Source organism: Dermacentor albipictus, chromosome 3 (assembly GCF_038994185.2).
Source record: "Dermacentor albipictus isolate Rhodes 1998 colony chromosome 3, USDA_Dalb.pri_finalv2, whole genome shotgun sequence".
Classification (NCBI taxonomy): Eukaryota; Metazoa; Arthropoda; class Arachnida; order Ixodida; family Ixodidae; genus Dermacentor; species Dermacentor albipictus.
In genome coordinates this window covers 26747067-26773707 of record NC_091823.1, presented here as the reverse complement: position 1 = coordinate 26773707, position 26641 = coordinate 26747067, and the positions used below count along the sequence as shown (strand labels likewise).

Sequence of the window (26641 nt, the reverse complement as noted above, 5' to 3'; positions counted from 1 at the left end):
AGAGAGAGAGAGAGAGAGAGAGAGAGAGAGAGAGAGAGAGAGAGAGAGAGAGAGAGAGAGAAGTCGTAATGGAAAGGCAGGGAAGTCAAACAGGCTGAACCCGGTATGCTATCCTGCACTGGGGAAGGGGGAAAAGGGGATTTAAAAAGGAGAAGGAAGATATATGTTTACTCATTGCACTGTTATTCACACAAGCGTTCATCGCTGAGTCAGTCACCGGCGGTGATAGAGGCTGGTGCATTTCAAGAAACGTAGCGGCGTCTTTGTGGTCTTGCACATAGCGGACAGACGAGGCCACGGGCCCAATATCTTCTCCTCTATGAAAGGCCTGACGTCTAAGTCCCCCAAAGCTGTGCGAAAGGTACACCTCCCATCTTCGTATGTGGGGAAGTCACAAAGGAGATGTTTGGTCAATTCTTCGACACCACATGTGCTGCAATTGGCACTGTCCGCAATTCCACAAATTCCTACTAAGTGTGCCTACCCTGTGCAGCTGACCGGGGTTGATTTAGCAATTGCAACGTGCACCCTAAAGTAATTTATTTTAATTGCGTAATACTTTGTAACGAATCACTCCTCCAGTGCTAACTACACATTTACTGATGTTCGCCGCCGCATATAAGGCGCTGCCCTCCCCCCCCTCCCGCCCCCCTTTTAAAAAGAACGAAAAAAAAAAATGGAATTGTATCCATAGCACCGTCATCAAGACAGTTTCCTTTCTTTCCTCGTAGCAGTTGGCAACGAAAAGAGCTACGGGAAGGAGTTATGCTACGGGTACGGTGGCTAAAAATGCATCCGCATAAAAAAAAAGCAAGTGGGTGTTCTCTCACGGGCGCCCTTGGTCTTGACGATAATGGCGTCGCTGACGTTGCCGGTGCCGGCGTCGTTGTAGGCGCGGATGGCGAACCGGTAGGTGGAGCCACACTTCAGTTTGTCAATCGTGAGCGAGCGCCGGTTGGCCCGCACATGCGTCTCGGCCCACTCGTCGCCGCTTCCCGCTTCCATGTAGAGCACGTGTGAGCCTGCGCCGGTCACAGCCAATGCTTGAGTATGCAAATCGCTTGCGTACATTGCGTCAACTTCAGGGACTCTTTGCCAGCTTCCCTTGAACGTCTTACCCTGCATGGGTTTTAGGCTAGTACTGCAACACCCACCCCTGTTTGCGTTTCGCCGTGGTACAGTCCGTGTGGTTCACTCTCTGAAACTCCCCAAGTTTGTCAAGGCCTTAGAGTCCAAGTGCAGTTCAAGACCTTCGATTTCAAGTCAACGAACATAAAAACCGGAGATAGCAGGTCTACCTGAACCAGGGCGCTATTTCGAAAGGCTGTCGAATACCGCCATGTTTGCTGTTTTGAGACAGGTGGCGGAATTCGTAAATGTTGAGAATATCCCCATGAGAGAACAAAACACATCGGCAGCTGCACCAACCAAAGTGTAGAAGTCGCTCAGTGCAATTTTGCATGACTGAACATGCGCCACGAGCAGTGATAGAAAGGTTCATTCAGTGATAGGATTTAATTCAAACATTCTTGAAATATTTTTCAGAGCTAGAATCGCCATATGCAGCTTGACGGAACCCAGAAACCAGATAAGTGATAAGGATTGGTATCGTAGTACACAAGGTACCCTACTCCTTTATACATGGTATTTTGACCACATGTAGATTGGGCCAGGGGTTAGGAAAAAGGGCTGCCATGACGATAAGTGTCACGGAGCGTCTTCGAATACCGGACATGAGCCATTCTTGTGGCCTTTCGAATAGCGTGATTGGTCGGAGATAAAAATGATGATGGCCATTACTTCCGCAAATTGTATGCAACGGGAAATTCCATTTTTTCTGCCAATGATAGGGGGTGGTACTGTTTATATAAAATATGTTTCACTAGCAACCGGAAAGACCTTGGGTGCCACATGTTACCAGTGCGCGCAAATTTCAAAGCGTCAGTTCTGGAGATTTATATTTATATCGTAGTTTTTAAGCAGCAGTGGTTTATACCTTCCACAGGGTTCAAGTCGCCGGCAGGCCGTTTCCATTCCAACGACACCGATGTGGTCGACCTGCTGACAACCTTGAGCTGTGGAGGAGTCGGAGGGACTACGAAATAAAACATAAAAGGAATGAAAGAAATGCTTTTCATCAGACGTTCGCACATGCGCGTTTATTAATTACACATGTAAATGGAAGCATGTGGCAAAATAGAACTGTGAGAAAAACGCCTGCATTCTTGTGCGAATACAAGTTACAGTCTTAGCGATTGTTGCGGCGCATTTCGTATACCCTCATGTGTCTGCATGTGTGATGTACAGAAAATCTGTGGTGAACGGATATGACGACGTGATGGCAATGTGATTCATTGAGCTGGCTGACCGATTTCGGATACAGAGAGCACGTATTGCTTCATTTTCAGTCAGGGTGGAGAGCACAACAGCTATCGCTGTAAGCACAACGCACCACCACGAAGATATTATTTCGCATACTTTGAACGCCTGTTACGCCATGCCGTGTCAGGTCAGTAGCCCCACAACAGCTGTCGCTTTAACTTGTGCACCAACGCGAGACACCAATTTCGGATACATTAAGTGTCTATATGACATTATTTCGTGTCGGCAAATAGTCCTCAACAGCTGTCGCTTATAACCACGGTATGTACAACCACGAGGAGCAGATTTCGTATACGTGACAACCTGTTAATTCATTTCATATCGAGGAATAGCCACTATAACCTGTGACCCAACATGAGGAGCTGATTTCGATTAGATTGAGCTAAGTGAGAGTTAGATAGCCAAAACATTTAACCACGCGCTGCCGTTACCATTATCTATGCTAAAGCAAAGTGGGGATTACATATAAATGCGGAAATGTGAAGCTCTATAAAATTTTTAAAAATTAAGTGGTGAGTTTTACCGACCCGAAGGAGCAGTTCTGCAGGATGCCGAAGCAGAGGGCTCCGGATAAAGTTTGACTATCTGGCGTATTTTAATCTGCACTCCAATCACGGTACACGAGCGCTTTGCATTCCGCACCACTGTAAAAGTTGTCGTGTCCAGAGTATACAGTGGCAATGGGAAAAAGTTGTCCCAAATGAACGGCGATTGTAGCGGGAAAATTGTGATACGCGGTGCTCCAGGTAGCAAGCTGAGAGCAAGAGTCTACTGAGCCGTTGCCACTCTTCACACTCGAAGGTAGACCAGGAAACAGTAGCGGTTTGGAAAGTATTAGGTTTCGGTTCCTTAACGGACCAGGCATACGGGCGCGAGATGGAAAGATCATGACGTAGCCTCATGGTCGTTCGTATCCCGGTGTATAGATAACTGCCGGCCTTCCCCGCGCTGCAAACATGGGAAGAGTACACCAGTTTCGCCATCTGCCTATTCCCTGCGTGGCAGCGCCGCGTATCGCGATTTCGCCCCTCCGATTTTCAGTCACTTGTGCCGACGCGAAGCATTCTTTGGCTCATTCTCGGTACTTTGCGGTATGTAGGTTCCTGCCTCGCGTCAATTCTGTACAAAGAAGTAATGTGAACGACGCAGGAATCAAACCCCTGATGTCCAGCGCAGAAACCTTGTGCTCTAGCCATTAGGTCACTATTCCTGATCTCTAATTGCCGCGATTGCGCAACTATGTTGCCACATCTATGTTACTTTCGTTTTTTTCGCACACGCTTGAGTGAGAGGTTGTCCGTTCTCCTTTCCGTGTATTTTTCTTATGCTGTTTCTTTGGTAATAAACTGTTAGTTGCGAGTTGCGCCCGTGTTTGTCGTTTGTCTCTATCTCATCTACGTCTTTTTCGCGCAGTTTTTCGTTAAGATGCTATCGCCTTCCACTCTTAAAGGCGAAGCTTACGCGTCTTCCAAATTTTTACTGTTCCTTCTCCCGACTGCATATGCGGTGTTTAAGAATATGCTCCACGAGACAGCCACAGGTACGTACGATTATGTAACGCTTAGTCCCTGATGACATCGCAATCCGTCTTTATCTCGTTTACGTACTTGTTCACGACCCATGCAGAAGCCAAAAATTGCCACGTCGTAATCTCGCGTTGAACGGCTGTCGCGGGGATTGTGACGTCGTCGATCGTCTTCAACGCGGCCGTCTTCTTGCGGCTGTTATCACACACACGTACGCTCGCGATCCGCACACATAACTATTCAGTATACACAAACACATTGGTCCATATGATATCGCTTGGCGGGACCCCAAACTATGCTGGATAGCCAGGTACCTGCAAAATGCTTCCCATAACATCGATTCCCACAGCGCACACGATTCTCACAATTCCCTTTCCCTCTAACCGTCTCTGTCAGACGGGAAATGGAAATACGTATGTTCGACACTTACCACTGCGAAGCGTCTCAAGGGTGATCTCAGCGGACGGAGGTCCGGCACCATGGTCATTGAACGCCTGAACGATGACGCCGTAGCGCGTGGATGGCAACAGTGACATCAACAGGCATTCCTCGCCCTTTTGGTTCCCAGCCTCGATTGATTTGAACAAGAATGGAGGGAGCGAAGCTGCAACAGGCCGGTAGCCTATGTAGTAGCCTCGGATGGTGCCGAAATGTAGATCCTTGCTCGGAGGCTGCACCGATGAAGCATTACGGTTACTGAGCTCCGTATTCAGAAGTGTGTTGCAACCGGAAAACTTAACTCCACTCGACCGAATGCAGGGCAGCGATGCCCTTCACCTAAATCGGTCGCTGCTCTTTAGCAATGCTGCTCGGTGACTTTTGGGACGAGGAGTTGCTTGCGAAAAATTCCTTCGCTCAAGTACATTTGAATAGGTGCGCATAGTGTCTTGTTACAAACGCTTCGTTTATGAACTTCCGCGGAGTCTCGTAAAAGCAGTGCTCACTTGGGTGGAAGAGCGAGGCTGCCGTCAGCTATCTGGAGTGAAAAAAATGCGTTCACATGGTCATTACAAAGTTGAAGCAGTCGATTTGTTGGGCCAAACTTCGATAGTCGGATTCATGGAAACGCGAGCTGGTCAGGACGAGGGAGCGTCGGCCTCACTGTGAGGGTGGCGTTCCCTCGCTCCACCTGCCTTGCGGGTTGCATGTAAACGCGGTCTGATACTGAGTTATGCCGATTCCTGATCCGAACCGCGAGAGTTGAGTCTACGAAAACGATGCTAAGGGTGGAGTGCCAAATCGGCAAACCATGCTAAAATACGGGGTTTAGTTCGGAGTGGCACATACAAGACTTACGATATTGGGCACCTTTCTTCTCAGAAATTTGGCTCATCGTGCTACTGTAGGCGTTATACAATTTCTGGGTTTGACTAAGCGTTCGATTGTTTTGCGAGGTGTTTGTTTTGCAGATATTGCAGCTTGCAGATGAGCTTGCAAAATGTTTTTGTTTGTTTTGTATAAAGTAATTTTGCGCTTGCGTTGTAACAAGCGATACCCTTTATATATGGGGGCTGACGGTGCCCACAGCGCCATGGTTGATAGCTGAGACCACTGCACTTACTGAGACTATGGAAGAAATTCAGAGCTTGTGGCACTGTAAGCCATTCATCGCTTGCCGGCCGGAGATATTACTAACAAAATTTATAGCTGCATCAGTGATATTTTCTTCTCACCTTCCACGTCACCTTCGCCGACCGCGTGTCTAACGCTTGTGCAGAAACATCCATTGGTGGACCTCCGGGTGCTATGATGACAAATCAAGAAAATGTAGCCACTTAAAATATGTGACACAGTAAAAAATAATTACCATTATGTGTATATACAAAACGACGCTACAAAATGAATAGGAGATGGTGTCTATAATTTCACCGCTTGTCCTCGGTTCTCGATGACAGTGGCAAAGGCGTGGGTCATCGCGGCACGTTGGGCTCGGTTCTGTCATTTAAGGCTCATGCGCAAGGTCAGCTTTGCGACTCGTTATTGGAGACCGCGAGCTAGGTTTAATCAGAGTGTTAGCAAACATACGCAAGTTGCGCATTCGAGCTCCCAAGTGCACTTGCAACTCAAAGTATACCAAGGCTGCCTAGGCAGCATGCAAATCTCCTACTCCTGCTGCTGGCTTCAACAGCGTTTGGCAGCCTTGTTTCCGAATGGGTCCTAATTAAAGAAAAATGGCCGAAAACTATCCACAATGATTTTGAATGCAAGCGAAAGTATAACGGATGAATGAATGAATGAATGAATGAATGAATGAATGAATGAATGAATGAATGAATGAATGAATGAATGAATGAATGAATGAATGAATGAATGGCTTCGTCAGAATTAGAACGAGAAGCCACTGTCCACTTGGCTGTCTGTTCAGCTTTGTACGGCGAGTACTAGAATCTTGTGGCATAATTTTCATGACTTGTGGGATCACGGCGTTTAGGCGCCATTGTGCACCTGCGCAGTCGATAGCCGTTAGATTATACCTCTAAACTGCAGGAAGAGGCCATGAAAGGCTCGTTTTAAAAGCTTTTCTTAAAAAGAAAACGGGTAACACTGCACCTTAGTAACATGTTCCTACCAGTGCCCCGTCTTGTTAGCTCCCAAAATATGGCCACGCATATACCTTCTCCGGAAGTGGTCGCCTTGACAGTGTCGCTGGCGTTGCTGCTACCCAGGGCGCTCTCGGCGATAACCCTGAAGTCGTACGTCGTGAGTGGTTTGAGGCCATTTACGACGGCCCTTGGCATCTTCCCTGGTGCGGTGAGGTTGACTGTATCGAAGTTCCAATTTGCTGCGTATCCACATTTGTGTGAGGGAGGTAAACATGGATGAGTAGGACGTGGCTTACCTACCAGTCATTACAAGGCTGGAATTGCAGTCTCTGACTATCGCCTCCTGCACCTTAAGTGTCTTTTAAATGCGATTACTCTGAGTGTGCAGTGCTGGTGCTTTCTATAATACTGCGATAACTCACCGCGTACGTTCCTTCCGTTTTAGCAGCAAGGGGGGTCAAAAAGAAAATGAAAGTCTATCCCGTGAAGGAATTATTTCGATATGTCTCCGAGAAAAAATCGAAAACCCAAGTACGACTTTATTCCCCAGATCACGACACATCTTTTCCTTCATCTAAGAAACATTCTATTCCGCTATATCCAAAAAGGAAGAAAAAAAAAACGCCATTGAAGAATTGTTAATGTAATCGCATATGCAACGTCAATTCCCGCATTCCAAAACTGACTGTTTGACAGGCATAGGAAGAAACAAAACTTTGTTAGCCTTGTAATTAATATAGTCACTTATTATGCTTTTCTTGTATAACAGACAAAAAGTAGCGCAGACATTTTTACCTAAGACTGTCTACAAGAATTCATAGAGAACAGCACTAACACGCAAGCAAACAATCAAAGAGAATAACTGGGTAGCGCTTAGGGGCATGCAGTCTAGGCTTTCTAGAATTTGAGAACGCATGCACGCACGCATGCACGCACGCGCATATATATTGATAAGAGAGAAATAGAGAGACCGGCAACATACATTCATGCTCCTTGTGCTGGACTGTGTAGCTTGTGATGACATCATTGCCCTCCCCAGGTGCATCCCATATCAACGTCACACTCCTGCTGGTTGTATCCACAACTTGCAGGCGTCGAGGGGATCCCGGTGGCTCTGAATGGGCGCGTTTGGGATTACCGTTTCGAACAAACATTGTGGCTCAACCGAATTTGCTAAATGTACCACATGGTTATGCAAGAAGGAGGATTCAGTATCACCCATGATACCATCTTCAGCACACAGATTTAATTAAAGGTAGGGCGGCGACGTTCTGAGGTCGAAGTAGTAGCTTCGCTTCAATAACGCTGCTCTGCGATTTAGTCAAATGTAGTTTATTCGAAGTGTATGAAAGCATCAGGAGGGAGAATGCAAAAGTATGACGGGATCTATCATCCTCCAATGAGCCATAAGATTTGATAGTCAAGAGCAAAGCCACTCCACATGACGATAGCCTGATCCAGGGCATGGGTAGGGGAGTCGGTATTCTGTAAGTGTCCACGTAGTGGACATGCTAATTTCGTCAGCTGCTGAGCTTCTGATTGGCTGGGCTGTGGTACGCGTGAGAAGTAGGCAGGCGCCCCCAGCCAATCAGAGCTTCACCAACAGACGAAATGGACATGCCCTCTAGGTGGACACTTACAAAATACACCCCCGCCCCGCCCTCCCCCGATCGTCACTCATACACTTACCTAAAGACACCGATTCAGCATAGCTAACCAGCGACGCTTAGACTCTATGCATTTAAAACTTCCCGTTGAGCAGCAATCACTCTGAAACACTATCGTACTGGGATTGAGTGGTGTTTTTCTTTTTTTTTAAAAGAATTTCTCAGTACAGCAGTCACCAGTGGCATAGCTAGCAACGTGCCCCTCCCCTCCCCCCGAAACTGCTCCGTTAGTATGTGGCCTGCCCAGAACCCCTTCCCCACTCAATCTCCGGTCAAGTGCGCACCCGCACCCTCCCCTCCACCTTGAAAAAAATTATAGTAGTGTAGCACAGCCGTGGACATTCGTCAAGAGCACATATGAAACGCTATTCGCGGAAACATTGATGCGAACGTGTGTTGAGGCGGCGCAGAATAGACAGCACGGATATCAAGAAAAACACATGCCTCTTGTATCTTTCAGTGGTTCAATGACCAATTTGGCTTCTGTGTTATTTCAACCGTCCTTCGAAGGCAGACTGAAATCAACTGCTTTTATGTGGAATCACAGAACTAATTTCTTTCAGTGAAATAAAGCTTTGCTTGAACACAAGCTACTGGAGTGTCACTAGCAGTAAAAACTCACCTGCACATATAATTAATGTGGGTAATTCAAGATGAGCGACTGAACTCTTCAAGTTTGTTCAAGGGAACCTTTACATCACTTGGACGAGCGTTATAGAGTATCAAGGAACTGCTCACTCATGTGTAAGTTCATTACTGTTAAAAGCATTATCATGAGCTTGTTATCAGCACGGCGACACTTAAATATTTGTTCATAATAACATTCAACTACTGTTACGTCTGGTGCGATGTCGCTTTTAACAACCGAAAGATATTCAGATTTCCTAGCGTCTATCCTCCTGTATTTTTTTTGTTCGGATTTTTTTTTCCATATTACTTTGTGTTCTTTTCATAAACAGCCTTACTTCAAGTCATTATTTAACGTACAAGGTGTACATTTCCAATGCGAGAAGCCTTGATGGAAAAGAAACGCCTACAGAAGGTAAGCGTGATGCAGAGAAGGTTAATTAATATTTTTAGCGACACAGACTTTTCTGGTGGTTGAGAGCTGTTGATCATGCTCCAAGCTATTCCAGGTTGTTGCATTTGCTTCTTAAAATTGAGGGAGCGAAGTGCAAAGCTTTTAATTCATAAACGATATTTGCCATTTAGCCGACAGCTTTAGCAAATATGTCCATCATCATGATTGGCCAGCATTTACGCTTAATAACGATTCTAGTGAAACAAAGCTTTTATAAATGCGGGCACAAACCTAAAAACTGGAGTTCTATTTTTTACAGCGAATTTGCATATGACTGATCCGGAATTTCTTCGTCTCCATCGACGGAAAAGTCTACTGAAAACCATTCCACGAATTGAAGCGAAAAGTGCCTATCTCCATTGGAATTTCGAATGCAAGAGACAGTCCAGGGAGGGTATTCTGTAAGAGTCCACCTAGTGGACAGTCCATTTCGGCCACTGCTGATTGGATGCAGCTCTACGAGAGAGGAGGAGACGAGTGGCCCTAGCCAATCAGCAGCGGCCGAAATGGACAGTCCACTAGGTGGACTCTTACAGAATACCTCCCCAGTACTCCTTTCAATAAAGAAAAGCATGAACAAGTGTTAGACCACATGGTAGATAATAAGGCGCGTTCGAACAATGTGAAGCACGTGGGGTTCGCAGCATGCGTTTCCCTGCAAATATTATGATTGCATAAGCTGCAGTTGCCGGTAAGCGGCAACTGTAGCATATGAAGCAGAGAGTGACGCCACTACACTTTTATATGTAAAGGAATAATCCGCCTAGCAATTGATTTGTGTTGTGATAGCGCTATGGGAAAGGCCACGCATAGTTAGGACTCCTGAAGAGCAGCGCGAAACGATGAGTGGCGACGAGAACAGCAACGTCAATATGAACAACGGCGTCGGGCTCTGGCTAGGTAGGACGCAGCAGTCCCTGCTCATAGCAATGCATGCACAGTTACGACGCCTTTTAGACTGTACCTTTCAGTTAGGTACAGTCCATTTAATTGTCTTGAATCATTTCACGTTGTGCATTGCTCAGTCGTTCAGCGCTACGTTACATTGGTCTATCGGATCAGGTAGTACCACAGCTTCGCTGGCCAACTACCCGCCCATTCTTTAAGATAATCCCCCGTTGTGGCATAGTGACTGCTTGGCGTTGCGCCGCTAGGCCCGGGAGCGTGCGGTCGAATCACGGCCTCAGCGGCCGCATTTCTGTGGGGGCAAAAGAAAACGAGAACGCCCGTGTATCTTGCATTAGGTGCACTTTAAAGAACACCTGAAAGTCAAAATTAACCCCGAGTTCCCCACTGCAGCACTCCTCATGATCAGATCCTGGTTGTGGCACGTAAAACGCCAGAATTTAATTAATTAAGTTTGGTAATAACTGTAAGCTTTAGTGCTCCTTAAGAAGATATATAAAGAAAAGGAATGGCAAGGAGGTCTACCGAACAAGCGCCTGTTTTCCTACCATCCCTTCACAGGGAAGGAAGATAAGGGGATTACAAGAAAAGAGGGAGAGTGCAGTAGGTTTGTCGACTAGCTGGGGTGCACATCCCACGACCAATGAGGCCAGTCGACTATAGGATATGCAGTAATGTTAAAAAAAACGAATAAAAAACCGAGGCAGAATATTTAGCTGCTGACAGAGATGCGGCACCAGGTCTACCTACGCAAATTGCTGTGTGCAGAGGTGTTGAAAAGCAAAGGCGCATTTTTCTGGAAACGATCGACAGCATAATTTTTCACTTACCCGCCACAAGAAGATATCTGGGATCTGCAACCATGTTGAACGACGTAGCGTTGAAGGATACTGCGCAATGGTACTGTCCAGATGCAGAGGAACCTACGTTTTCTAAAGTTACTGATGAATTTCCATTTCCCGTGAGCTGAAAAATTGGTATTGGTTGGCATCGCGCAACACCGAATAAAATTAGTTTGATTAATTCTGTCAAAAAAGTGGGAACTACGATAATAAAATTTGGTGCAATGGTTCGACAACGGAAAGCTTTGGCAGTTACACTGAAACACTTGTTTGTGATCCTTGGGATGTTGCTCTGATCCCCCACGTTATGGCGTTCCGGCGATAACTGTTGCTTCAATTATGTTACAGTTGGGTAGAAGCATATGTGTCTGCGGCTGGGAGGTGCTAGCTAAGAATGCGCTGCGATGGTTCGCTAACCTCCTGCAGTCGTTCTGTTGGATCCCCGAAGCGTGACAAATGACTTTCCTAGACTGCTGCCAGTAAATAAATGTAAAGACGGAGCGTACAACCCGTCGCATAAGGCAAAATTACCTATTCTACCTTTCGCTCCTTACCGCTGGCTTTGTTCAAATCTTTTCCTGCCTTTTCACGTCATTAACCTTTGTTAATTCCTTCATCATCAGCTCCTAAGTTGCAACGCCACCCTCTTCGCCGAGATTGGCCATTCCGTGTGAAACGTTATACGAAAGGACATAATCAAATGAACGGAATCGTCGCATTACCCGGCCCCACTTCTGTGATCCGGAGTCAAGTGTAGTCGTTCGGAAAGTGGCGTGCGAGATACGATACTTACGTTAACGGTTATGCCTTGGACGGGGAACAACTTTCCGGGTGGCACGGAGCTGGGTGAGAAGCGGTAGAATTCCTCGTTGTCCTTATACCACCTAACATCATAGAGATTGTGTCCTTCGAGGTCAAAGAGGCAGTCCAACGTCACTCTCTCACTAACTGTGACTGTGGTCGGAACTCTGAGTTCGATGTTTTTCAGCGCTGGTGCCAGCACAAGGCAACCTATTTGAATTGACAACGTGGCCAAGTTACTGTGAGCATGAGTTAACGAGAGAAAATGCTGACATGGCTTTATCGGCCGCATTAGTGCCTATATAGTGTTGCCGTTGGCTGTCGTTTGTGCGCGCCACGGCGTTTTGCTCATGGGCACGAAATCACGGGTTCGATCCCTTACCGCAGTGACTCTGTTATGACATAAGCATGAGGCGAAAAAATAAATAAATAAGGACGCTCGTGCAGCGGGCATTGGGTGCACGTTAAGAAACCCCTGGCAGTAAAAATTAATGCAGAACCAACTATGGAGCCTCCCACAGACTCTGTTCTGCCTTAGGAGGGTAAAATCACTCAATCGCACATGAAATCAATCAATCAATCAATCAATCAATCAATCAATCAATCAATCAATCAATCAATCAATCAATCAATCAATCAATCAATCAATCAATCAATCAATCAATCAATCAATCAATCAATCAATCAATCAATCAATCAATCAATCAATCAATCAATCAATCAATCAATCAACTGCCGCTTGTGTTAAAAGCTCTTCAACAGAATGACCCCGATCCGTCTTTGAAAACGAAACCTCCTATTGCGTACACTGCTTCATCGGTTATGCACGCATTTTATGTTATTAGTAAAGGTACAGTGGTTGATTCCTTGCAATATTTGTGTCGCAGGTGCAGTCTCAACTGTAATACTGTGCTGACAACTTTTATCGCTGAGCTCATCAAGTCGTCTTCACGTTGAATATTTCGATTTAACTATCAGGAAAAGGAACCTGTCCTTTAAGCAGTGGCAGTTTGGTCTTCATGAACCAAATCAAACGTTTCAACAGCGATAGTTTTTAATTCCCTTTCAGCATTTCCGTTCGTCTATGGTGCCGGAAAATTAGAGCTATCGCTCTTTTGTCCAGTATGCTGCAAACCATCGCATTTCCCTGCGACATATAATCGAAAGGGAACAGAAAACACATGTTTTACTGTAATGCGCTAATTAAACGGGCCGTATCAATAATTTATTTAAAGGCTATATACCTTCAAATACGTGTGCCAAATGTTCCGAAAGTTCATACCTGTTTAAGTTAATTATTGTTTTCTCTTCTACCCCTTTTTGTGTAGCAGTCAATGAAGCGCGACTTCATGCTCTGAATTATTTTCTTTGACGAGATTGTAAATCTTAACCCGCATTTTGTTACAATTCTTTTCATTTCCTATTCTTCCGGCGCTTCACCATTGACTTACACGAAGCCGCGCCACCACTATCGCTCAGTTCACCCAGTGAGTTAGATGGGCGAAACAAGACCTTGCAAAATACGGCCCCTGTTGTCTTTGTTGAAGGAGTCATCCTTGTCTATTCCTTCCAACCCCTCTGCCTTGCTTGAAACTGGTTTTCTACTTTGCACGAGCATAAACATACAGATGTCTCGAGTTATACAGGTATACAGCTGAAAAAAAAAGAAGAAAACTGCAATCTCCTGTGGTGAAGCCAACTTGCCATCGTACACCGGCCCACACTTTGTGATTGATAGGCCTGATAAGCTTTTCAGAATCAGTGTGGGTTAGAAATTGACGTTGAATGCACTTTATATAGACTCGATATGAACGTGATACAAAGTCACTTGAAATTCAAAATAAATTTTGAGAGCTGAAGAAGCCGCCTGGGCCCAGGGGCTCGTGGCTGCCTAACAACAAGGTCATCCGTCAATACCTTGTTTTCAAATAAAGTCTTTACTCACTCCCCCTGTAAGGGTACGGATGGAAAGACAGCACTCTTCTGTTGCGAAGGCATCCTGGGTCAGACAGGCCTGTCAAGCTGGCTGCAGCTTTTACGCTCGACGCTGCCATCATGTAACGATAAAAAATGAACCCATTCTATTCTTTTCTTATCTATTGTGTGACCTACAAAAACGTCATTAAATTGAGCCGCGAGGGAAGCGAAACACTTGGCAATATTGATTTTGGACGCACCTGTAATATCCTTCGGTCCTCCTGATCTTCGTGGATACCGCGAATAAAAAAAATTTCGTGCACCTTCGGTGTGCGTGGAGAGTATTGTTTACGTCATTATCGCTCGTGACGGCGCTAGGGAGCATACATGCTGCTTTTAAACACGTAAATTCTATCTTACGGTCGGCGATGCAGTCCTGATACCGCATATTTGAAACGTATATACTCTGCATACGATATGAGGGAAGTTAAGTTCACACTCGCGGAGACAGCTGATAACATACAAGCACGGGAGATACGTGCAATGGGACGCCTTCAAAGATTCAACATATCTTGGTACAAATCAGCACCCCAGACACGGGGTCGAAATTAAATATTATGGCAGAACTTATTAACGATGGCTATCGACGGGAATGTGAATGCCGTTCGAACAATGTAGCGATAGACCGTATTCCTGAGGTCACGTTTATTTAACGCGTGCAGTGGTAATTGTGAGACATTTGTTGCTTCGGCTATATGCCACATACTCCGATATGGTTCCACTTTGCTATGGCACTCATTTGTTAAGGTCGCCCATGAGCATGACGGCATGACGTGGACTGTATGACGCCTACGCCGACGCCGTGGAATAAGGAAGAAGAAATGATATCAATTAGACGACAAATGCGGTATCACGATGACGAACATGAGGACAATGAGATGACGACAACTGTATGACGGCGATGGCGGGGAGACGACGTTGTGACGACAACCGCATGAAGAAACTGGAACGATGACGATAGTAGGACTACGGTGGCATGGCGACGATGCATGCTATGGCAACACATGCATGGCAGCGTCTGTCTGATGACAGCGCAGTGATGACGATGACGTAGAAGCGGCAGCACAATCGCAATCGAATGACGACAGCATGATGACGATAGAATGACGAACAAGGAATGACGTCGATGTATCGGCTGAGGTGGTATGACGACGACGAGATGACGACAATGGGATGACGTTACTGAAGTGATGAAGTTGGTGAAATGGCACAGTGATGACGATGGCAAGATGTCAATTGTATGACGACGATCGTGTGGCGACGATAGCTCGCGACGATGACATGACGGCAGTCGGATGTCGAAGTTACAGTGACGATGAGGTAACGACCACCACTGCATCACGACGATGCTATGACAACGAATGCTTGACGACGCCTTTATGACAACGATAGCATGACAACGGTGTAAGGACAATGGGATCACAAGGAGTGTATGATGACAATGGCGTAACAATGACTGTATCATAAAACATGTGAGAAAACAATAGCTTGACGACGATGGCATGGCGCGAGTCCAATGACGAAGCTGGCTTGACCACGACGGCATGACGACGATGGTCTGACTACGAATGCGTGATAGCAACTGTCTGACGATGATGGCTTGACAAGGGCGTCATGATCATGAATAAATGACGACAGTATAATTACAGCTGAATACATCTCTACATGGTTATTATTAACGGAGGGTCCCGTTGCAATGTTTGACTTTCGGACACTCGTCTGTATAATGTCTCTTACCAATTTATTGTATTTAAAGAATAATGAACTCAAACTGAATGACGAAGAACAATTGACGTCAACGGAACGACAATGGCGGCATGACGACAATGGGATGACGTCACTGAAGTGACAACAGCGATAAAACAGCAGCGTGGCGACGATGACATGACGACAACTGTGTGACGGCGATGGCGCAATGACCACGGTATGACGAGAGTCGGATGACAATGCTGGAATGACGACGACGCAATGATCACGAAGGGGTCACTACCATGAGCACATACGTAGGGCGACGAGCTATTAGACAACTTGGACTACTGGGTTGGAGTATAGAAGTCGTGACGACGACCGCATGACGAAAGTCAGATGGCGAAGTTGGAACGACGACGCTTGGGCAATCACTGCGGCACCACAATGGCGGTGTTACAAGGAATGGATGACTTCTGTATGACAGCGATGGCCTGTCGACGACGGCATGACGAGAGTAGGCCGAGAAAGTCGGAATGACGACGACGCAACAACCAAAACGACATCACGATCGCGAACCCATACTTAGTCGCACCAGTTATTAGACAACTTAGGCCACTGGGTTGGCGTAAGAGGATACATATTGTTACGTGATATTGCCGCGCACTGAAGCACGCATTCTCTCTCTCTCTCTCTCTCCCTCCCCCCCCCTCTCTCTCTCTCTCTATATATATATATATATATATATATATATATATATATATATATATATATATATATATATATATATATATATTCTATAACCGATTGAAGACAAAACGCCGTCTGTGATACGTACATGCCAAAATTGACAAGAGCAAGGTCTCCATCGGCGACCGAATGCGGGTGAGACGTCTGTCTTGCGCTGGACTTTTGCGAAATGGCGTGCTCGTGCCCGAACGACACAGCGAACAATCTCAGCGTGCACCTCGAAACTCCCCTGATTCTAAGTCTGTTCGGGAGCTTGTTCGCAGAAATTAGTTCGGCGAGGCAATGTGAGATAGATACACACACAGGAAGTCACGTGTCACCCGGGGTCATCGTTAATCGCGCGCCGCCGCGAAGCCGGGCTTCATTGGCGTGAAACTCGAGTGGATCAACTTTTCCGTCACTTGAGACTTATTTTGAGACCCGCGCGCCACGTGGGTTTATCAGAGGCCTTGCTTCCTGGGACGCGTAGACGCACATGTAGCCGACGAAAAATGAAACAAAAGAAATGTTCACAACGCGCAGTACCAAGGACGTTCATGGGTTATATCAGGTCAACTTAATTTGTAGAATGAGAGGAAAGAAAGCGTGAGCTTAAATCCTAGTCGCTCGCCGGCGTGAGTAGCTCGAGTGGCTGAGCCACGCTGAGACTGTTTTTCTTTCTTTATGAAGAGAGAGAGAGAGAGAGAGAGAGAGAGAGAGAGAGAGAGAGAGAGAGAGAGAGAGAGAGAGAGAGAGAGAGAGAGAGAGACGAGATGGCAAAGGCATGGAGGTTAACCGGATAAGATTCTGGTTTGCTATGCTGGCCTGGGAGAAGGGTAAGGGGAAATGAAAGACGGAAGAACAGCGGAGACAAAAGGAAACAAAAACAAAACATAGGGAATGTCGCGAACGTCCATATTTCGTAGAGCTTGGTTTCGTTGAATTGATGTTAGACCGCATTTACCCGACAGAAAAAAAATAAAAGAATTACAAGATCGACACCTTTACGCCAGGGCCTGCCACAACTTAGGAATTAGTATGGATTACGGGTAATTCGTTGAACAGCAAGTGGCAAAAATTAACGGGTCAGGACTTCGACATGCATCTCTAACACGCTAGTTCAGGAAAAAGAAAGATATAAACGGGTGGGAAAGGCAGGGAGGTTAACCGGAGAAGATTCTGGTTTGCTATCCTGCATTAGGGCAAGGGCAACGGGAAATGAAAGGCGGAAAGAATAGCGGAGAAAAAAAGCAAAGGCACGAAAAATAGAGGAAGTTGGCAACGTCCGTGAGAACTAGAGTCTCTCTACTAGGTAACTCCAACGTAAAAATTTCAAAAGCGCCTTGACGGTCCTGTGGCGTGACGACTGTATAGGTAGGCATTCCAGAACTGTCTGCTCCGAAAGTGGCCTGTCTTCAAGACGTGCCAACGCAGTCGCGAGTGACTGCATGTGTGAGCTGTTACGGATTGGAATGTGAGCTGTTACGGATTGCATTACGGAACCCCTGGGCCGATGTGAATAAAATTTGTTTCATTTGAGAGAAACAATTAAATTCTTGTGACTGTTGAAGCGAAATACGAATCTCGATCCTGAATTTTGTTTAAATAATTTTTAAAAATTCGGAAGTTTGAAAAAAAATAGAAGCACGAAGTTTACAAATAGCTCTGCATGGGAAACAGGTATCGCGGTTCTGTAAACGGCATCCATTAGATTGTTAAAAGCGGACAAATTCGATGCGTCATTTTATATATTACGCGAATTTGTTACGTTGTTCACAAGGGTTCTGCAAAAGCTGTATTTCCATATTGCTAAATTTTTTGAGATTCATGCGTAACATATCAACTTTGTCCGCTTTAGATGTGCTATTAGGTGCGATTCACAGAATCGTATTATCGCTTTTTGTTGTTGAGTTACAGAGTTGTAAACCTGACAGTCTAGTTCTTTTGAAAATTTTCAATTTTTGCCAATTTTAAATAAAGAATTGACAACCTAACTCAAGAATTCGAAACCAACAGTCACTAGATCTTAAGTTTTTCTTTTAAATGCAAAAAACCTTGTCAAATTTCGTGCAGTGGTTGCCGAGGAAAACGAATTCTCCTTCTACATGTATTTAGATAGGAGCACCCGAGCTAAAGCTTCCTCTTAATTGTGCGCGCGCGCGCGCGAGAGAGAGAGAGAGAGAGAGAGAGAGAGAGAGAGAGAGAGAGAGAGAGAGAGAGAGAGAGAGGAAAGGCAGGGAGGTTAACCAAAAGGGAAGATCCGGTTTGCTTCCCCACTTAGAACTGAGGTGAAACAGCGCGAAAAAGACGAGGACACAAGGAAACAAATACCACAGACAAGCGCATGAAACAGCGCTTGTCTGTGGTATTTGTTTCCTTGTGTCCTCGTCTTTTTCGCGCTGTTTTACCTCAGTTATAAGTATGAACCAACTAGCCCTCATCAAGATCTTACTAATGCTTCCCCACGCTGGGGAGAGAGGGGAGGGAGAGGTATAAGTGAAAACAAAGTAGAGATAAAGAAAGAAAGGAGCGTAGACATACAATAACGGTCGGTCACTGTCGCCGCATACTGTCACCGCACAGCACATTAGCACTTGCAGCAATATAAACATTTGCTCAGGCTACAGCCGCTTGTCCAATTCTGTCAGAATTCCAACAGAAATAATTGTTTGAGACATACCCGCAGCGTTAGTCCATCAGCCAAGTATACGTGTCATAGTTGCAGGCATGGACCGTCTTTGATGATTATTCAGTGCGGATATTAGGACTGTTCTTTATGGTTTTAACAGCCTGCGGGTGAAAAGTAAGTGGGCTATGTGTTGCCCTAGGATGCACGCAATGCTCAGTGGTCATCTTATCCGTTAACTTTAATCAGTTAGTATTTAATATTTGCGAACCTTAGCCGAATGCAGTTTAGTCATGCACGATCACGCATGTGGAATCTATCTATCTATCTATCTATCTATCTATCTATCTATCTATCTATCTATCTATCTATCTATCTATCTATCTATCTATCTATCTATCTATCTATCTATCTATCTATCTATCTATCTATCTATCTATCTATCTATCTATCTATCTATCTATCTATCTATCTATCTATCTATCTATCTATCTATCTATCTATCTATCTATCTATCTATCTATCTATCTATCTATCTATCTATCTATCTATCTATCTATCTATCTATCTATCTATCTATCTATCTATCTATCTATCTATCTATCTATCTATCTATCTATCTATCTATCTATCTATCTATCTATCTATCTATCTATCTATCTATCTATCTATCTATCTATCTATCTATCTATCTATCTATCTATCTATCTATCTATCTATCTATCTATCTATCTATCTATCTATCTATCTTACACTGACCCAGTGGCCCAAGCTGTCTGCCAGCTTGGGCCATTAGGCTTCGTGTCGTTGCGCCATCGTGGTTGTTTCGTAATCACCATTTCAGCTTTGTTTTCGACTCGTGATGCCATCGTCTTCTCGCCTTTTACGCCGACTAAGTAGCCTAAGTTTCCATATAGCATGGGCCACTATATACGTGCTCGTGGTCAGGATGCCGTTGTGGTCGTTGCATCATTGTCATTTCAGTTTCGCGACATCCGACTCTCGTCATGTGGTCGTCGCTATGCCATAGCCGTCGCACGGTCGTCGTGCATTCGTTGTCATACCGTAGTCGCGATGACGCCGGGGTCGTCAGATGCTCGCCATTTCAGCGTTGTCATCGGATTCTCGTCATGACGTCGTCGCCATGTAGTCATCGACACGCCTTCATCCCACAAATGTCATCGTATTGTCCTAAATTGTCCTCATACCGCTGTCATGCCACCTTCATCATGCCATTGTCGCCACGCCATTGTTACCGCGCCGGTGTCGTCATGCACTCGTCATCGTCCTCCTTCCTTATGCTGTGGTCCCGCAAAAAAAGAAACACAAAGAAAAGTAACAGCAACGTTAAAATTATTTGTGAATGGACGGCGCTCAGCTCCATGACGTATAGTACATCACAGCCTATGAAGCATGCGGAAAATGGCAAAGCGTCTGAGAAAGGCACGCTCGCGCAAATTACTGCTGATCTTGTCGGTAGCCATAAAATGGCTGTGGCTTAGGTAAGGTTAAGCCCAGGATGCGAAGCATACTAGCCTTTATTTTAGTTGTTGAACCACTGTTTAGCCTGGTGAACTGCTGTTGCTTGGCTATATTTGGTTCGGCTAGACGAAGAAACAACTCATGCATTACTTCTTCGCCTTCAAGAGTGGAACGCGACAGCGTTCCCGTCGACCCGCCAAGGGGTGTAAGACAATGGGCTACAGGGCAGCGACTACGCGCCCCGCATTGGACGCGGTGAGCGTCGAGCAAAGCAGCGTTCGGCGCGGCAACGAAATGTGCGCCTGAGCAAGAGACGCACGCCTTAGAAACAGCGCGTTTCTAAGGCAACACCGCATTCACTAGAGGCGCTTTTGTACCGCTTTGAAGCGTTGTACTCGTGGCTCAGTGGTAGCGTCTCCGTCCCACACTCCGGAGACCCTGGTTCGATTCCCACCCAGCCCGTCTTGCAAGAGTTGAGCCAAAGCCACTTCTCCTCTGTCGTGACGTCACGGTGTCACGTGATTTCATGGTCACCGCCGCGCCTGAGGAGCTGGGTTGAGCCCTCGTAATATGCTTCGCATAATAGCTTTCCTTTTTCAACGCCCCCCCCCCCCCCCCCGTACGTCGGACATTACGGGGAAAAATGCAGACGCATTCTTTGTAACGTACCTCAGTGACCCGCACAGAACTAACTGCTGTCTAAGCAATTAATTACACGTCAACGATTAAATCGCACCGACGAGCTACGCTATATAAACACCACAGCGCGCCCGCGACGGTGGGCGCGTCCGTGTTTGCCCAATTATCGTCGTTCGTAGTTAAGACAATGGGAACGCCTGCGCACGGTGACTGACGAGGGTCACCGTGATGGGCGAACGAGACAATGGTCGCCGGGCAGCAGATGAACGCGCTGACCGCGGTGCGCACCTGAGGCCGGCGGTGTGCACACATTCACTGATGGCTTGTGTCGAGGTCGCGCATTCTTCGCCTGGTTCTGCCGTCCCTTACAAAAATGAGTTTAGACTGTCTATAGAAAGTCTGTAGACAATTTATAGACGACCTTGCGTTTCTATAGTTCTGGTATTTTGTTGATACAAAGTCTACAGAGTGTCTATAGGGGAAAGTCTATATGGTTTCTATTTATATTTGTCTATTCGCAGTCTATCGACAGTCTATAGAAAAAAGTCGATAAGGTGTTTGTTTCTTTTTGTCCATTATTTGTCTCTTGACTGTCTATAGACGAGAGTCGATAAGGTTCCTATTTATTTTTATTTACTCGCTTCTATAGACGGTCTATAGAAAAAAGCCGATACGATGTTTGTTTCTTTTTGTCCATTCTTTGTCTATAAACTGTATATAGACGACAGTCAATAAGGTTCCTATTTCTCTTTGTCTACTGGCATTCTATAGACGGTCTATAGAAAAAAGTCGATAAATTCTAAATTCTAAATTCTAAATAAAAAGTCGATAAAATGTCCATTCTTTGTTTTTAGGCTGTCTATAGACGACAGTCGATAAATTTCCTATTCCTTTTCGTCTACTCGCTTTATATAGACGGTCAATACAAAAAGTCGATAAGATGTTGGTTTCTTTTTGTCCATTCTTTGTCTATAAACTGTCTCTAAACGAAAGCTCTTAAGGTTACTATTTCTTTTTGTCTACTCCCATTATATAGTCGGTCTGTAGAATAAAGTCGATATGATGCTTGTTTCTTTTTGTCTACTTCTGGCCTATAGATTACCGGTAGATAAAATTCGATACAATCTCCATTTACCCTTATGGACTCTTTGTTTGTAGACTGTCTACAGATGACAGTCTATAAGGTGTTGATTACTTTTGTCCGCTCCCAGTTTACAGATTGTCTGTAAACAGAAGTTGATAAGGTTTAGTTTTCTTTTTGTCTATTCCCAATCTACAAATTTCTTCACACACCTGCACAATATATTGTCACCACCACGTGACAATATACACTGAGGTAGACGTGCGTATGAAGCGATTTAGTGAGGTTTCGGCTGGGGTCCGGCCTTCATCGGTATTCCTTCTGATGAAGGCCGGACCCTGGCCGAAACGTCAATAAATCGTGCATACGCGCGTCTACTTAACTGTATATATTTGCCCGGGTCCAGAAACGATATAAATATAAATATATATATATATATATATATATATATATATATATATATATATATATATATATATATATACATATATATATATATATATATATATATATATATATATATATATATATATATATATATATATATATATATATATATATATATCCCGATTGAGTGTGAAAGAAGCCCGCGAATACAAGCAATGTGCCTCGAGCGGCCAGTCGCGCAGCATATATATATATATATATATATCTATATATATATATATATGCTGCGCGACTGGCCGCTCGAGGCACATTGCTTGTATTCGCGGGCTTCTTTCACACTCGGAAAAACACTATTATGGAGCACGTGTTGAGCAACAGAAAGCTATATCGGCAGTTTCTCATGTTGCTCTACAATTTTCTCATTGAGAATTTTCATCTAATTATGATATATGAGATATGAGGAGTTGGTTCATTAAGTCTAATAATCTAATCAGGGGGAATGCAAAAAGTAACCTGAGTATCTCCAAGCGAAGGCAAACAACATTACCTTGGTTCTCTCCAGCTGCGTAACATTTGCATATTCTAATATTTGGCTCAAATTCAGTGAAATACCTTGTATACGTCTTTGCAATTCGAATTACTCTCCATTGTTTCCTATATCACCGCCGATGAAGGCCATAGGGTGGGACGTCACCAAAGGTCATATTAACTTTAGCGAACAGCCCGTATACCGATTGTGGTAAGGCGTGAGATGAACTAGAAAACAACCGATACTGTAAAGGTCTTATTACTTCAGGTTTACATACCGTCTATAGATTGACTATAGGCAAAAGTCGTTAATCTCGGCAGAACCCGTGTACGCTGTAGCGAAGAGGAGGTATCGGTGGATAACACGGAGCTACGTTAGATATAAGCCACTGAAGTTGTATACTGCTGAGATTGCTTTAGAGCCTATTTGTAGACTTTAGTATACACATAGTGTATACCTCCGCATTTCTTGACCACATGATATGATCTACTTAATTGCTCTCGGCAATCCGAAGACAGTCTTCACAGTTGTCATAGCATGACTTTTGCGGCAGTAGAATAAAGAAAGCAAAACGCCGATCCAATTGTGATAATACATGTTATGAACGCCAACTTTAGCTACAAGTGAATTCCAAACAGGCATCAAGCTAACAGCACAGAGACTCGTAATGTTTGTAGCTGAAAACGCAGACTTTGTGAGTGTGCGATGAACCGATGTCGTGCGTGTGATGTGAGCACTGTGTGTCATCCGATTCTCAGATACTTTTCACGTCCTCATATCTCAGCTGCATCACTAACATTGGGTGGTTTTTCGCTAGCTGATATCCTGCACTCTACACTGATCAAAGTTTATTATTCAGTTAAAATATGTGCCAAATCTTCTGAGCCCACCCAGTCCTATGCAGGCAGTATGCCTGCGTGGCGGCGCATATGCGTTCGTCGTTGCTGTACTGATTGCTTTGACCTATCCTCGGAACAGAGAGAGCGAGAAAAAAAAAATATTGCAGAGAAAGGCAGGGAGGTTAACCAGAGGTAGTTCCGGTTGGCTACCCTGCGCAGGGGGAAGGGTTAAGGGAGATAAAAAGAGAAACAGAGTGGAAGGGGGAGATAGAAAGAAAGGGAGACAAGCACGAACAAAGCGCCTACACTACAGAGAGGTAGGGGGCGGCATTCTTAGAGTCTGTCGTGAAGCCCCGTTGACCGCAGGAACCTTAATAACAGCGAGTAAGGCCTTCAACGCGGATGTTCTTTCAGAGCATTGGCCTAAAGCTTTTAGTTCTGAAAGTGGACGATCGTCCAACTGGTCCAGTACTCTGCACATCACTAAGTGTTGTGCAGAGTACTGGACCAGTTGGACAATGCACTTCCATGAAATTCTTTCATGAAAAAAAGAAAAAGCAACCCGTTCCACGCGCATGGCGCGTAGAGAGAGAGAGAGAAAAATATGAAAAAAGAAATGGCGCAAAGCCTTGTCGCCCTGAGCGCCTGCGCATGCGCAACTGCAGCAATGGTGGCGCGCCAGGCACGTAAACGCGTGTTGCAGTGGCAGGCGGTGTCTGCCTGTACCTTGGCGTCTGTGTATGGGTGTCTTCTTTGTGGCATCACACTTCAACTACACTGAACGGTAAGTTTTAGCAAAGATGTTTTCCGTCAATAGCTCATGATTAGGTGAGCGCATTTCGCAGCGCGAACCGGCTGCATGTAGCGCAGGCGACTCGGGCAAAGTGTCGGTTTGTCATTTACGCGATTTGATAACGCACTCTTGTTCTCGCTTCTACTATACGGAATGTTTTACGGCAAGCGATCGGTCACGCTTGTTGATTTTAGCGTCAGAGCTGATGTGCGTAAAAAAAATGGCTGTGGCTTAGCTAAGGTTAAGCCCAGGATGCGAAGCATACTAGCCTTTATTTTAGTTGTTCAGCCACTGTTTAGCCCTCTGAACTGCTGTTGCGTGGCTATATGTGGTTCGGCTAGACGAAGAAACAACTCAGGCGTTACTCTGCTTCGCCTTCAAGAGTGGAGCGCGACAGCGTTCCCGTCGACCCGCCAATGCGTGTAAGACAATGGGCTACGGCGCAGCGACTACGCGCCCCGCATTGGACGCGGTGAGCGTCGAGCAACACAGCGTTCGGCGCGGCAACGAAATGTGCGCCTGAGCAAGCGACGCACGCCTGAGCCTTAGAAACAGCTCGCTTCTAAGGCAACACCGCATTCACTAGAGGCGCTTTTGTACCGCTTTGAAGCATCGTACTCGTGGCTCAGTGGTAGCGTCTCCATCTCACACTCCGGAGACCCTGGTTCGATTCCCACCCAGCCCATCTTGCAAGAGTTGAGCCAAAGCCACCTAGAAACAAGCGCAGCTGCTTATATACCGCCGCGAGCGACGGCGCGAGTTGGAGCCCCGTGTCTCCTCTGTCGCGACGCCGCTAGTGACGGCGCTAGTTGGAGCTTCGTTCCTCCTCTGTCGTGACTTCACGGTGTCACGTGGTATGGCATGGGGTCAAAGGTCATTGAAGGCGACACCGCCGCGCCTGAGGAGCTGGGTTGAGCTCTCGTAATATGCTTCGCATAAAAAAAATACGCCATGTTTTACCTTGATGCTGAGCAGCCACTAAGCGGATTGTGTGTGTTGAGAAGCCAGTGTGGTAGATCTCATTTAGTGGCGCTCGATTGGGCCGCCGTGAGCGCTGCGCCGCATCTGTAGTGAAATTCTCGTGACACGCTTTACGTATATACCTCGAAGTTGCCTTAGCGTGAGAAATTTGCAAACAGACGTATGGTTGAATAACTGCTAGCGTACTCGAATGAAAGGCGGTGTTGGCGGGGCATGCATCAGTAGTGCGTGCGCTGCCGTTTTCCTGTAGCGTAAAAGTAGCTGTGTCTTAAGTTCTCCTTGCAACCAATCTAGATATATGCAACCCCAAAACTTTCGCACCAAGAAACCTGCGATAAGCTCAGTCACTCGCAGCTTCGAAACTTAGGCAAAAAAGTTAGCGAACAATAAATTAGTCGCTCGGGTTCCTACACGTTCTTAACTGAAGGCATTGGGTTTGACGACAGCTGGAAGATTTCTCTTTAGCTTTAGTGGCCGCGAACTTGCGATTTCGCCGTGCCGGTGCTGCGAGGAGGCACATGACGTCACAACGCGCGCCTCGCCGCGGATATTTCTCTCTCTCTCTCTCTCTCTCTCTCTCTCTCTCGCTCGCTCCCTAGTCACTACTGCGCATGCGCCACTAATATCGCCGAGCCACAGGTGTGCCGCCGCTGCGCAGCGCCGCGCCTTTCCGCCGCCGTTTAGTATGACGTCACACCGCGTTCCTCGTCGTTTCGCTCACCTCCGCTCGCTTCGCCAGCTGCGTCGCATGCCTGTTAACATGTCGGAGGATTGAAAAGCAGATCTCGAGTGTGCCGCAACCACAGTTGAGGCGGCAGTATGGACGGCGACAATTCTGGTAAGCAGGAGGGGGCTTGGAATCGACATCGGAACGAGATGAAAAGGAAACGAATCGCCCGGAAAACAAACGAACAGCGTGCCGAACGACTGCCTAAACGCCGCAACATAGCTAGACAACTAGACTAACCTGGACTTGCAATCAAGATTAGCCAAGGCTAACCCTGCCATGCCTTAGCTTTCGCTACGTATATCCTGGCATAGCCGAGCTAAGCCACTGCCAATTTCTTTTAGGGTCTCTTTTATGAACAGTTTAGCAGCAAAAGTTATTTTCCAGGCTATTTGAGGAGCGTTAAGCGCCTTTCGA

General features: G+C 45.8%; 1 protein-coding gene across 1 annotated transcript in view; it reads right to left on the bottom strand.

The window, feature by feature from the left end:
• LOC139057127 (uncharacterized) overlaps window positions 1-26259 on the bottom strand; it is an 87032-nt gene extending 60773 nt beyond the window's left edge. Inside the window, exons 1-9 of the mRNA XM_070534902.1 lie at window positions 26219-26259; window positions 11741-11987; window positions 10936-11071; window positions 7434-7565; window positions 6523-6690; window positions 5582-5652; window positions 4339-4579; window positions 1997-2095; window positions 831-1022 (exon numbers count right to left, since the gene is read on the bottom strand). Coding sequence (XP_070391003.1) covers window positions 831-1022; window positions 1997-2095; window positions 4339-4579; window positions 5582-5652; window positions 6523-6690; window positions 7434-7565; window positions 10936-11071; window positions 11741-11987; window positions 26219-26259 — 1327 coding nt within the window. The remainder of the gene's footprint in view (window positions 1-830; window positions 1023-1996; window positions 2096-4338; window positions 4580-5581; window positions 5653-6522; window positions 6691-7433; window positions 7566-10935; window positions 11072-11740; window positions 11988-26218) is intronic.
• Window positions 26260-26641: the final 382 nt, after the last annotated feature.